Here is a 14,705-nt window from a genome sequence, read left to right as displayed (position 1 = left end):
GGGGTTAATATCAGACCTAGCAGATTTAGTTTCTAAGTTATGCTATATAATTATATATGCAAATGTATGCTAATGCACACTGACAGTATTTTTTTACAGAAAAGGTGGCAATCCTAACCCAGATGGCAACACAGGGTCCTCAACGGCACTAAATATATTGTAAAGATGACACCCACGTGTCACCATGTGCACTTAAGTGGTTAAAACAATCCCTGAGGGGTCTCATAATACTGATGAGGCGTCTTATAGCATTTTGCCAGACCAGAGAGGTTTAGAGAATCGGGCCATAAGTGAGAGATATCAATTTGATAATAGAAGTAAATTGGAAAGTTTTCTTTTTAATTGTACGCGCTATCTAATTATCATTATTGTTTTACTTTAATGTGCCTATAAGAGGATTTATTTCCGGATTTGTATCCGAGTGGGCATTTAACTTATTTTATAGGTATTATAAACCCCTCTAGACATCTTAATAGTATCATTAATCTGTCATCAACTATAATTAGACTGAAAGATCAGAATCGATCCGGATCTCCGAATTTTCTGAATTTCCGAATCGATCCGAAACGAATCGCACATGTCTAGTTTAAAGTTTTCAGCAACAAGTGTGAGACATTCAGCTCTCAAACTACTAAAGGTTACTGTGTAATCCTTCTGGGAAGGAAACCGGTTAAAATCTTAACATTTATTGAAAATGTAACTAAATATTATGTGACACCCTACAACTGACCTCAGAAATCTAATGTGTTATGCATGAAACGCTGTGCGGGTGAGGGTTACACTGAATTCTTTCTTGAAATTTTACCTGTGAGATTGTCTCTTTCAACAGTTTTTAGCCCTAGAAATATTAATTCTACCTTCATCCAAGTTGCCCAGTCTAAGACCAAGGGACACAATGTGACCCTCTATTGTGTAGATCTGTGAACTCATCAGTAATGATGATAATAGTTGTTGTTTTTTACCATGTATATGAAAGTAGGAAGATGAGATTTATGGTAACTGCTCAATGAGTTAGTTGTTCTTGGTTTTAAAAAAGGAAATCCAGATATGCATCAATAAACATTTTCTTTCTCACAGTTGACAATTTATGTTGAGGGATATGTCCCTTTAAGCCAGGCATAGATTTGTGAGACTGAAGAGGTTTGTTAAAGGGACAGCCTAGTCAAAATTAAACTTTCATGATTTGGGTAGGGAATGCAATTTTGAAAAACTTTCCAATATACTTTTATCATCAAATTAGCTTTGTTCTCTTGGTATTCTTTGCTGAAAGCTAAACTTTTAGAGTAATAATAAATATAGTGAGTGTTTTGGTATCCTTGTTAGAAAAGGGTTTTATGGAAAATAAAGGCAGGATTAGCATGTCAATGTTACACAAGATGCAAAATATATTTTATACTGATGTTTCTGCCTCTTTCAGTTCCATCGACAGGTCCTCAGTTCAATTACAAAATTTGGAAGGACAGCAGTATATTGGTTACATGGAAAGAAATTCCAGCAGATAGTCAAAAGGGATGTATTGTTCAATATAACATTTACATGCAGAAAACTCATTCATTGTCTCCTGTGCAGTTTATAAGTAAGTATTTATTAAATATAGTACCCGACATGCATTTAAATTCAAGAAGATAGAAGGACCTCTTTTGAGGCAAGACAAAGTATTTCAAACATTGATTAAGTTAACACGAGAGTTATGTTCTTACTCCGAGCCTGATATTTAAAACCTTGCTAGCATGGAGAGAAATCACACAAAATCATTGTAATTTTTTAGATCTTGTATTGTAATGTACTGTAGAAGTCTCTGTTTCACATAAAGAACTTTTTTTTCTAAAGGCCTCGCCGCACCGATGAGACTTCTTAGAATATCTCACCTGAGCGGCGAAGTTTTGAATACCAAGCCCTCAGGCACATGAAAGGAAGGAAAATATTTGGCATGTATGCATCTTTTTGCGTGTCTCCTTTAAAGTCTATGGAGATTTTTTAAGTTACAACCAATTTCCAAACTTTAAAATCTCAATGGAAATCAGGCCATAGTGTGTACACTCCTAGTTTCCATTGAGGTGGTAAAGTTTGGAAACTGGTGGCAACTTAAAATTCTCCATAGGCTTTAATGGTGATAAAGGTTTTTACCACCTGTTTCCAAACTTTACCATCTTAATGGAAACTAGGCCTATGTTGTCTATGGATACTTTAATTTAACAAGAAGCTTTAAAATGTTTTAGGGGAATGTAGAGTTTTGGTTTGAATTTCTATTAACGGAAACTAAATATTTTACCAAAGTCAGGAGATTCTCATTTTTTCTGAGAATCTCTCGCATTAACATAGGTTTTTTTTCAAATTTTTTTCTTTCAAGTTATACAATAAATGTATCCTTAATCCCACAGGTTAAGCTAAATTACTTTTTAGGATATACCTTATATAGGATAAAATTAAATTAATTGTATCCGCATACTTTTTTCTTTAGTTTTCACCAACCAATCTTTGAAAAATCAATATCAAATCAATAACATTCAACACAACATAGAATATCTTATTTGGATGACGTGCTCAAACGAAGCTGGAGAAAGCACCAGAGCTCTCGTACAACAAATATACCTGAGTCTTGATGGTAAGAGTTTGAACAAATTGAGACATCAGTCATTTTATTCCAACACCGTGGTTACCATATGCAACCAATCATCTAATTGTGCTAGTCACTCATCTGTAGAAAAATTACATCACACTTTGGATCCTTCAGAATTGTCAGTACAATTCTAATTAATGTCACAGTTATTCATATTAATAACAGCTGCTTGTACAAAGGCTTGAACCGTTCTGGGATAAACAGTAATTGCATTTGATATGGTAGACTGAAGTATAGAAGCTCACTTTGGAGTTGCTAAGTTTAAGGTATGGAGAGAACACCCAGTATGAAATACTGGATGGGCAGCTAGAGCGAAGAGCAAGCATAAAATGTGATATATCTGGCGCAGGTTTGGGTATCATAAAAATAAGGATGGCGGTAAAACCCTTATGACTTCATTAGGAAATGTAGGGATGATGTGTTGACCGGAAAAAAGGTAATAGAATTGGGTCTTGTGGTGTCCCAGAACAGAGAGGGGAAGAATAGCAGTTTAATGGGATACTAAACCCAATTTTTTGCTTTCATGATTCAGATAGAGCATGCAATTTTAAGCAACTTTGTAATTTACTCCTGCTAGCAATGTTTCTTCGTTCTCTTGATATCTTTATTTAAAAAGCAAGAATTTAAAGCTAAGGAGCCAGCCCATTTTAGGTTCAGCACCCCGGATAGTGCTTGCTTATTGGTGGCTACATTTAGCAAACCAATTAGCAAGCACAACCCAGGTTCTCGACCAAAAATGGGCCGGCTCTTAAGCTTTACATTCCTGCTTTTTAAATAAAGATAGCAAGAGAACGAAGAACAATTGATAATAGAAGCAAACTAGAAAGTTGCTTAAAATTACACACTCTATCTGAATCATTAAAGAAAAAAATCTGGGTTTAGAGTCCGTTTAATATCAAATAAAGACTAGGACTAGGAGGCCTATTTATTAAAGGTCTGTCAGACCTGATCCGACAGTGCGGATCAGGTCTGGCAGACCTCGCTGAATGCGGAAAGCAATACGCTCTCCGTATTCAGCATTGCACCAGCAGCTCTTGTGAGCTGCTGGTGCAACCGCCGCCCCCTGCAGATTTGCGCCCACATTGACCGCCAGCAGGGGGGTGTCTATCAACCTGATAGTACTCGATTGCGTTGAATTGTGGCGATCTCTGTCTGCCTGCTTAGAGCAGGCGGACAGGGTTATGGAGCGGTGGTCTTTAGACCGCTGCTTCATAACTGCTGTATTCTGGCGAGCCTACAGGAGCTTGATAAATGGGTCTCTAAGGGTGACTATTGAAAAATTGCCTCTCACATCAAATGAGAGAATGCTTGGGGAAGGAGTGGGTGAATAACCTTGTCCCTCCCCTCTGTAGCCTTCAATATATTCTCCTTCCGCTCTTCTCCTAGCTCTTTCCTGTCTTACATCTTGATTAGCCCACTTAGGGCTAGATTTATCAAGCCCCTTACGGGCAGCTGCTTTCCCTAAACTCTTCGCCACCTCTGAACTGGCGAAATTCAATCTCCTCGGTCGAGTCCGACCGAGGAGATTGACAGCTCCTGCCCGCGCGTGATTGGTTGTACGCGGGCAGGGGGCGGGATTGCACGCGAGCGCAAAATTGCGCTCGTGTGCATGTTAATTACCTACGGGTAATTTCGCCCCGCCACAGGCGAGCTGAGGCGTACAGGGGCGCGTATAAGTGCCCCTGTACGCCTCAGCTATGATAAATCTAGCCCTTACTTTTATAGCAGGTCACTAAGGCCTAGATTTAGAGTTCGGCGGTAGCCGTGAAAACCAGCGTTAGAGGCTCCTAACGCTGGTTTTAGGCTACCGCCGGTATTTGGAGTCAGTGATTAAAGGGTCTAACGCTCACTTTTCAGCCGCGACTTTTCCATACCGCAGATTCCCTTACGTCAATTGCGTATCCTATCTTTTCAATGGGATCTTCCTAACGCCGGTATTTAGAGTCGTTTCTGAAGTGAGCGTTAGAGCTCTAACGACAAAACTCCAGCCCGCAGGAAAATAGCAGGAGTTAAGAGCTTTCTGGGCTAACGCCGGGTTCATAAGCTCTTAACTACTGTGCTCTAAAGTACACTAACACCCATAAACTACCTATGTACCCCTAAACCGAGGCCCCCCCACATCGCCGACACTCGATTAAATTTTTTTAACCCCTAATCTGCCGACCGCCCACCTACGTTATCCTTATGTACCCCTAATCTGCTGCCCCTAACACCGCCGACCCCTGTATTATATTTATTAACCCCTAACCTGCCCCCCACAACGTCGCCGCCAGCTACTTACAATAATTAACCCCTAATCTGCCGACCGCAAAGCGCCGCCACCTACGTTATCCTTATGTACCCCTAATCTGCTGCCCCCTAACACCGCCGACCCCTATATTATATTTATTAACCCCTAATCTGCCCCCCTCAACGTCGCCGACACCTGCCTACACTTATTAACCCCTAATCTGCCGAGCGGACCTGAGCGCTACTATAATAAAGTTATTAACCCCTAATCTGCCTCACTAACCCTATCATAAATAGTATTAACCCCTAATCTGCCCTCCCTAACATCGCCGACACCTAACTTCAATTATTAACCCCTAATCTGACGACCGGAGCTCACCGCTACTATAATAAATGGATTAACCCCTAAAGCTAAGTCTAACCCTAACACTAACACCCCCCTAAATTAAATATAATTTTAATCTAACGAAATTAATTAACTCTTATTAAATAAATTATTCCTATTTAAAGCTAAATACTTACCTGTAAAATAAACCCTAATATAGCTACAATATAAATTATAATTACATTGTAGCTATTTTAGGATTAATATTTATATTACAGGTAACTTTGTAATTATTTTAACCAGGTACAATAGCTATTAAATAGTTAAGAACTATTTAATAGTTACCTAGTTAAAATAATAACAAAATTACCTGTAAAATAAGTCCTAACCTAAGTTATAATTAAACCTAACACTACCCTATCAATAAATTAATTAAATAAAATACCTACAATTAACCTAACACTACACTATCAATAAATAAATTAAATACAATTGCTACAAATAACTACAATTACATAAACTAACTAAAGTACCAAAAATAAAAAAGAACTAAGTTACAAAAAATAAAAAAATATTTACAAACATAAGAAAAATATTACAACAATTTTAAACTAATTACACCTACTCTAAGCCCCCTAATAAAATAACAAAGACCCCCAAAATAAAAAAATTCCCTACCCTATTCTAAATTAATAGAGTTAAAAGCTCTTTTACCTTACCAGCCCTGAACAGGGCCCTTTGCGGGGCATGCCCCAAGAAAATCAGCTCTTTTGCCTGTAAAAAAAAACCATACAATACCCCCCCCAACATTACAACCCACCACCCCACATACCCCTAATCTAACCCAAACCCCCCTTAAATAAACCTAACACTAAGCCCCTGAAGATCATCCTACCTTGTCTTCACCATACCAGGTATCACCGATCCGTCCTGGCATCCGGTGCTGAAGAGGTCCAGAAGAGGCTCCAAAGTCTTCCTCCTATCCGGCAAGAAGAGGACATCCGGACCGGCAAACATCTTCTCCAAGCGGCATCTTCGATCTTCTTCCATCCGGTGCGGAGCGGGTCCATCTTGAAGCAGCCGACGCGGATCCATCCTCTTCTTCCGGCGTCTCCCGACGAATGACGGTTCCTTTAAGGGACGTCATCCAAGATGGCGTCCCTCGAATTCCGATTGGCTGATAGTATTCTATCAGCCAATCGGAATTAAGGTAGGAATATTCTGATTGGCTGATGGAATCAGCCAATCAGAATCAAGTTCAATCCGATTGGCTGATCCAATCAGCCAATCAGATTGAGCTCGCATTCTATTGGCTGTTCCGATCAGCCAATAGAATGCGAGCTCAATCTGATTGGCTGATTGGATCAGCCAATAGGATTGAACTTGATTCTGATTGGCTGATTCCATCAGCCAATCAGAATATTCCTACCTTAATTCCGATTGGCTGATAGAATACTATCAGCCAATCGGAATTCGAGGGACGCCAACTTGGATGACGTCCCTTAAAGGAACCGTCATTCGTCGGGAGATGCCCGGAAGAAGAGGATGGATCCGCGTCGGCTGCTTCAAGATGGACCCGCTCCGCACCGGATGGAAGAAGATCGAAGATGCCGCTTGGAGAAGATGTTTGCCGGTCCGGATGTCCTCTTCTTGCCGGATAGGAGGAAGACTTTGGAGCCTCTTCTGGACCTCTTCAGCACCGGATGCCAGGACGGATCGGTGATACCTGGATGGTGAAGACAAGGTAGGAAGATCTTCAGGGGCTTAGTGTTAGGTTTATTTAAGGGGGGTTTGGGTTAGATTAGGGGTATGTGGGTGGTGGGTTGTAATGTTGGGGGGGGTATTGTATGTTTTTTTTTTACAGGCAAAAGAGCTGATTTTCTTGGGGCATGCCCCGCAAAGGGCCCTGTTCAGGGCTGGTAAGGTAAAAGGACTTTTAACTCTATTAATTTAGAATAGGGTAGGGAATTTTTTTATTTTGGGGGTCTTTGTTATTTTATTAGGGGGCTTAGAGTAGGTGTAATTAGTTTAAAATTGTTGTAATATTTTTCTTATGTTTGTAAATATTTTTTTTATTTTTTGTAACTTAGTTCTTTTTTATTTTTGGTACTTTAGTTAGTTTATGTAATTGTAGTTATTTGTAGCAATTGTATTTAATTTATTATTGATAGTGTAGTGTTAGGTTAATTGTAGGTAATTGTAGGTATTTTATTTAATTAATTTATTGATAGGGTAGTGTTAGGTTTAATTATAACTTAGGTTAGGATTTATTTTACAGGTAATTTTGTAATTATTTTAACTAGGTAACTATTAAATAGTTCTTAACTATTTAATAGCTATTGTACCTGGTTAAAATAATTACCAAGTTGCCTGTAAAATAAATATTAATCCTAAAATAGCTACAATATAATTATAATTTATATTGTAGCTATATTAGGATGTATTTTACAGGTAAGTATTTAGCTTTAAATAGGAATAATTTATTTAATAAGAGTTAATTAATTTCGTTAGATTTAAATTATATTTAAGTTAGGGGGGTGTTAGTGTTAGGGTTAGACTTAGCTTTAGGGGTTAATCCATTTATTATAGTAGCGATGAGCTCCGGTCGTCAGATTAGGGGTTAATAATTGAAGTTAGGTGTTGGCGATGTTAGGGAGGGCAGATTAGGGGTTAATACTATTTATGATAGGGTTAGTGAGGCGGATTAGGGGTTAATAACTTTATTATAGTAGCGCTCAGGTCCGCTCGGCAGATTAGGGGTTAATTATTGTAAGTAGCTGGCGGCGACGTTGTGGGGGGCAGGTTAGGGGTTAATAAATATAATATAGGGGTCGGCGGTGTTAGGGGCAGCAGATTAGGGGTACATAGGGATAATGTAAGTTGCGGCAGTTTATGGAGCGGAAGATTAGGGGTTAATAATATAATGCAGGGGTCAGCGATAGCGGGGGCGGCAGATTAGGGGTTAATAAGTGTAAGGGTAGGGGTGTTTAGACTCGGGGTACATGTTAGAGTGTTAGGTGCAGACGTAGGAAGTGTTTCCCCATAGGAAACAATGGGGCTGCGTTAGGAGCTGAACGCTGCTTTTTTGCAGGTGTTAGGTTTTTTTTCAGCTCAAACAGCCCCATTGTTTCCTATGGGAGAATCGTGCACAAGCAAGTTTTTGAGGCTGGCCGCGTCCGTAAGCTACTCTGGTATCGAGAGTTGCATTTGCGGTAAAAATGCTCTACGCTCCTTTTTTGGAGCCTAACGCAGCATTTTTTTGAACTCTCGATACCAGAGTTAATTTCATGGTGCGGCCAGAAAAAAGCCCGCGGAGCGTTAACAGCCCATCTACCGCCAAACTCCAAATCTAGGCCTAAGAGAGATAAGCAGGGTCATAATGGACAGCATACCCTGGACTTGTAACTGTCTGTTTTAGAGTGACAACAAAGACAAGATGTGACTTGTTATACAAAAACAATTGACTCATCTGCTTATGCCAATTTAGTATAAATCCCACAACTTGTTCTTTAGTTATTTTACTTGTTAATTTGATGTAGTTATTGTGGGCTAGATTACAAGTGGTGCACTAAAGTTAATTAGGGTCGCGATAAGCAATATGGTCATGATTAAGAGAGAACATCCCGAAACATTGCTTGTTTTTATGTTATTGTACTTGTGAAAGTTGCTTCTATAAATACAGTAAGATTTACAAGGGTGCTGAGGACTTTGCATATTGATGACTGAGGGGATAGCAGTCACCCCTGTTCCTCGTGCATCACATTCAATCAAGGTGATGTACACAGATTGTAAAGTTACTCAATAAAGGATACCAAGAGAATGAAGTAAATTGGAAAGTTTTTACAAATCTATGCTCTATCTGAATCATGATAGAAACATTTTGTGTTTCATCTCCCTTTAAGCTTGATTCAGAAAGAGCATGAACTTTTCAACAACTTTTATCTAATTTGCTTTGTTCTTTTAATATCCTTTGTTGTAAAGCATATCTGGGAGCTAGCTACTGATTGATGGTTGCATATTTATGCCTCTTGTGATTGGATCACCTAATGTATTTAGCTAACTCCCAGCATTGCATTTTTGTTCCTTCAACAAATGATAGCAAGAGAATAAAGAAAAATTGATAACAGAGGTCAGTTAAAGCTGCTTAAAATTGTGTATACTATCTGAATAATGAAAGAAGAATTTGGGGTTTTATGTCCATTTTAATAATCTGTTAAATTATAATATGGTTTATTTTCTAGGTTCATTTGAAGGTTACGTGAAAATTATTGTGGTTGTAACTATCACTGCAATTTTACTCTTTGGTATTTTCTGCGTTCTATTCATAAAACAAAAGTGAGTATAGAATGAAACATATTGTTAAATTGATATTATTGATATAAATTAATTTCAGACAAAATCTTGAGCACATATAGAATAGTAGTGGACTCACAGAACTGTCTCTCAGGATACAGAGTATCGTTTATTAACAATCACCTAGATTACGAGTTTTGTGGTACAGCTATACCGCTAAAACTGCCCATTGCGCGTGGAATGGCCAGGAACGCATATTACGAGTCGCGGCGGTATAGCTGTAACGCAAGCATTTTAGCCTGTAATGCAACGTCCATTCCGCACTCAAAAAATGACGTTTGAGTGCGGGATTTCATAGGGTGTATTAAAGGTTGTGCGGTCCGGCTAAAATGCTTGCGTTACAGCCTATACCGAAATGATCCATACCGCCATCTGAGAGCAGTAGTTATGGATTTTGCAAAACAAAAATGTTTCACAAAACTCAAAACTAAAATGTTACAAAGTACACTAACACCCATAAACTAACTATTAACCCCTATACCGCCACCCTCCCGCATCGCAAACACTGTTTAAAACTTATTAACACCTAATCTGCCGCTCACCCACATCGCAACTATTAAATAAATTTATTAACCCCTAAGCTGCTACCCACTTACATCGTCGACACTATTTAAATACATTAACCCCTAAACCACCGTTCCCCGACATTGCTGCTTCTAAATAAACCTATTAACACCTAAACCTCCGGCCTCCAACATTGCCACCACTAAATAAAGCTATTAACCCCTAAACCGCCGGCCCCCAACATTGCAAAACACTAAATCAAACTATTAACCCCTAAACCTAACATCCCCCTAACTTTAAATTAAAATTACAATATAACTATATTTAAATAAATAAAAACTTACCTGTGAAATAAAAATAAACATTAAACTATAAATGAACCTAACATTACTATTCTAATAAAATAAAATAACAATTAAAAATCCTAAATTACAAATTTAAAAAAAACTAAATGACAAAAATAAAAAACACTAAAATTACAAAAAATAATAAATGAAATTATCAAAAATAAAAACTATTACACCTAATCTAATAGCCCTATAAAAATAAAAAGCCCCCCAAAATAAGGGCCTTTTGTAGAGCATTGTCCTAAGTTAAACAGCTCTTTTACCTGTAAAAAAAAAAACACAAAGTCCCCCCAACAGTAAAGCCCACCACTCAACTTACCCCCCAAAATAAAAAACCTAATTCTAAAAAAAAACTACGCTACACATTGCCCCTAAAGGGGCATTTGTATGGGCATTGCCCTTAAAAGGGCATTCAGCTCTTTTACAATTGCCCAAAGCTGCTAATCTAAAAAAAACAAAACACTAACACTAACCCCAGAATATCTACTCACGGTTCCTGAAGTCCGGGCATCCATTTCCATCCATACAGTGAGAAGTCTTTATCCAGGTGGCGAGAAGTCTTCATCCAGGCGGCGACACCTTCATCCATCGCAGGGGCGTCTTCTATCTTGTTCCCGGTGGCGCAGAGCGGAGCTATCCTGGACAACGATGACATCCTGTGCAGAGCGTTCTCTTCATACAGTCACGGCCGTACACTGAAGTTGAATGCAAGGTAACCGTTTCAAAATGGCGTACCTTGCATTCCTATTGGCTGATTTGATTCTTCAAATTCAAATCAGCCAATAGGATGAGAGCTTCTGAAATCCTATTGGCTGTTCAAAACAGTCAATAGGATGAGAGATACTGAAATCCTATTGGCTGATTTGAATTTATAGTTTAAACTTAGTTTTTTTTTATTTCCCAGGTAAGTTATTTATTTTAAGATAGTTATATTGTAATTTTAATTTAAAGTTAGGGGGGGTGTTAGGTTTAGGGGTTAATAGATTAATTTAGTGTTTTGCGATGTGGGGGGCCGGAGGTTTAGGGGTTGACAGGTTTATTTAGGTGTTGCAATGTCAAAGAGCAGCGAATTAGGGGTTAATAACTTTATTTAGTAGCGGCGATGTCGGGTAGCGGAGGATTAGGGGTTGATAGTGTTCATTAGTGTCGGCGATGTCGGGGAGCGGCGAAATAGGGGTGAATAGCTTTAGTTAGTGTCGGCGATGTCGGGGAGCGGTGCAATAGGGGTTAATAACTTTATTTTGTGTTGGCGATGTCGGGGGTGGCGGATTAGGGCTGTTTAGACTTGGGGTTTATGTTAGGTTTAAACGTAACTTTCGTTCCCCCATAGACATCAATGGGGTTGCGTTATAGCAATCGCCATTCCGCACTTCCGGTGTTAGTTTTTTTTTTCTAACACTTTCTCCCCATTGATGTCTATGGGGGAAAGCGTGCACGTGCATGTCAAATCAGCCCTCGGAGGCTTTTCAGTAACTCATAATGGTAGCGCTATGGAGAGTGCAACAATGGAATATTTTTTGGCGTTATTTTCGCACCCTGTTTAGCGCAAAACTCGTAATCTAGGCAATCTAAATACATTTTGTACATACATACTGCCTCATTAATATTCATTTTACTAGGCCTGCATATCTGGTAGAAGACAGTTTGCTTCCAGCTCATAAGCTAACTAATATTATCTATTGTAAGATAAATCTGCTGGGTAAATTACACTGTTAACATTCATAGTGCCTGTGCTTTGCCTGAAAACAGCAATACATGTGGTTATGTTGTCTGGATGTAATTAAATATTTATTTAAAGGGACAGTCTACCTGAATTGTTTTATTGTTTAAAAAGATAGATACTCCCTTTATTACCCATTCCCTAGTTTTGCATAACCAACTCTGTTATATCAATATATTTTTTACCACTGTGATTACCTTTAATCTAACCCTCTGCAGACTGCCCTCTTATTACAGTGCTATTTACAAACTTGTATTTTAGCCAATTAGTGTTGCTTAATAAATAACTTCATGGGATTGGTCACAATGTTATCTATATGACATGAACAAGCACTGTCGGGCTGTGAAAAGCTAATAAAATGCACTGAGATAAGAGGTGGCCTGCAGATGTTTAGAAACAGTCAGAAATTTAGAGTTTTAAAGGTTATAATGTTTATTAATATACCAATGTTATTTGTGCAAAGCTGGGGAATGGGTAGTAATGGAGTTATCTATATTTTTAAACAATAAAAAAATCAAGTAGACTGTCCCTTTAACAAGACTGTATTTGTTTTTAGATTGCCGTTATTACTCTACAAAATTTGGTGCAACAAAACAGTACCCGACCCAGCAAATTGCTCATGGGCTAAAGAATACTCAACTCACAAGGTAAAACAATGAATTACTATTTCCTGAATCTGTTTATCTCAGCTGTATTGAAAGTGATATGTATGTGTGTATATACAGATGATCCTCAACATATAAAAGGGTTACATCCTGATTAAACCCATTGTAAGACAAAACTACATTTAATACATTACAGTAGACCTAACCTACCAAACATCATAGCTTAGTCTAATTAAATGTGCTCAGTAGACATGTGTAATTTGATTTGTTCAGAATCTAAATTCGGACGAATTTGCAAAATTCGAAGATTCAAATCGATTTGAATTTCCGAATTACCCTAGCAATGAAACTAAACTAATCCGAATGCATTTGTAACAAATAAATCTGAATTATTTTGGATGTATTCAAATGCATTCGAATGGCCATGGACTAATCCCAATTCAGTATAACAATTTAATTTAGTGATATTTAGTGAGATAGAACAGTGAAAAAATTCCATTTGTGTAACTTGGAGCCATCTGCATCAACATTACACATTCCGAACTTCTGAATTTACGAATCAATCCAAAATGAATACATCCAAATGCATTCGAATGAATTAGAATCCAAAATGAATACATTTGAATGTATCCGAATTTGAATCGATCCGAACCGAAATTCGAAAAAATCCGAATCGGTCCGAAACGAACCAAAACAAATTTTACCAATGTGCACATGTCTAGTGCTCAGAACAAAATCATCTAACACGTGCTGAATATCTCATGTAATTTATTGAATACAGTACAGTAAAAGTGAAAAACAGAATGGTTGTATGGGTAATCACCATTAACGTTTGAAGAATGTTAAATTATTGAACTAAAATTAATCACTGGATGATGGGGATGCTAAAGTCATCAATTTCTCCCTCTTCTGATGATGCTTGAGAATAGCTGATAAAATGCACTGGGGCATCAATACTTGTTGATGGTTTATCAGGCATAATGGGACATGAAGGGATGTGAAACTATCGTAAGTCGTACCGTCATTAGTCAAGGAGCACATCTCCATTCTGTTTGAAAGTGAAAAATACCCAAAATAACCACAAGATGGCAGTGCAAAAAGGTACATTTTAAGGGACAGTCTACACCAGAATTTTTATTGTTTTAAAAGATAGATAATCCCTTTATTACCCATTCCCCAGTTTTGCATAACCAACACAGTTATATTAATACACTTTTTACCTCGGTGATTACCTTATATCTAAGTCTCTGCAAACTGCCCCCTTATTTCAGTTCTTTTGACAGACATGCATTTTAGCCAATCAGTGCTGGCTCCTAGGAACTCCACGTACGTGAGCACAGTGTTATCTATATGACACACATGAACTAAAACACTCTAGTGGTGAAAAACTGTCAAAATGCCCTGAGAGAAGAGGCAGCCTTCAAGGGCTTAGACATTAGCATATGAACCTCCTAGGTTTAGCTTTCAACTAAGAATACCAAATGAACATGGCAAAATTGGTGATAAAAGTAAAATAGAAAATTGTCATTCTCTATCTGAATCATGAAAGTTTATTTTGGACTAGACTGTCCCTTTTAATGAATTGCACAATAAACTAAACTGTTGAAAATAGAGATCATTTGCACTAATTATAATGTATCTAGAATATTCCAATATACACAATCAGTTTTGCTGTAAAATAGTTCTGAAAATGAAGCTTGTTCTCTCTCTACAGAGACCGAAGTGCATACTGTTCACTTAAAAGGACATTATTCTCAAAATTTAAATAAAATGTTTTAAAATATATGACAGTGCTTCCTTAGCATAATTACAGTATGTTTAGTGCTTCCATAGGCACTCAGAATTCTGCTGGTTTATATGCACACAAGTGGCAGAGTCATAATGGATGAATTTAGACACAGTTGTCACATTTTCTTTAATGAATATCTAGAAAAGGAAATTATTCAGCATTTCAAGGAAAATGAAACCAAAATGTATTCAAGAAAATTGATGACATCATTCT

The 14,705-nt window shown here is 37.9% G+C and overlaps 1 protein-coding gene across 5 annotated transcripts in view; it reads left to right on the top strand.

The window, feature by feature from the left end:
• The window catches only part of IL12RB2 (interleukin 12 receptor subunit beta 2), a 163,165-nt gene that overhangs the window by 111,710 nt on the left and 36,750 nt on the right, over positions 1-14,705 (top strand). For all 5 annotated transcript variants that reach the window (XM_053693381.1, XM_053693383.1, XM_053693382.1 and 2 more), the window contains 4 exons: positions 1,418-1,576; positions 2,462-2,605; positions 9,416-9,509; positions 12,655-12,745. In XM_053693381.1, coding sequence (XP_053549356.1) covers positions 1,418-1,576; positions 2,462-2,605; positions 9,416-9,509; positions 12,655-12,745 — 488 coding nt within the window. The remainder of the gene's footprint in view (positions 1-1,417; positions 1,577-2,461; positions 2,606-9,415; positions 9,510-12,654; positions 12,746-14,705) is intronic.

Source organism: Bombina bombina, chromosome 10 (assembly GCF_027579735.1).
Source record: "Bombina bombina isolate aBomBom1 chromosome 10, aBomBom1.pri, whole genome shotgun sequence".
In the NCBI taxonomy this organism is placed as follows: Eukaryota; Metazoa; Chordata; class Amphibia; order Anura; family Bombinatoridae; genus Bombina; species Bombina bombina.
Note: the sequence above shows the minus strand (reverse complement) of the source record. Positions and strands in the feature narration are given on the sequence as shown.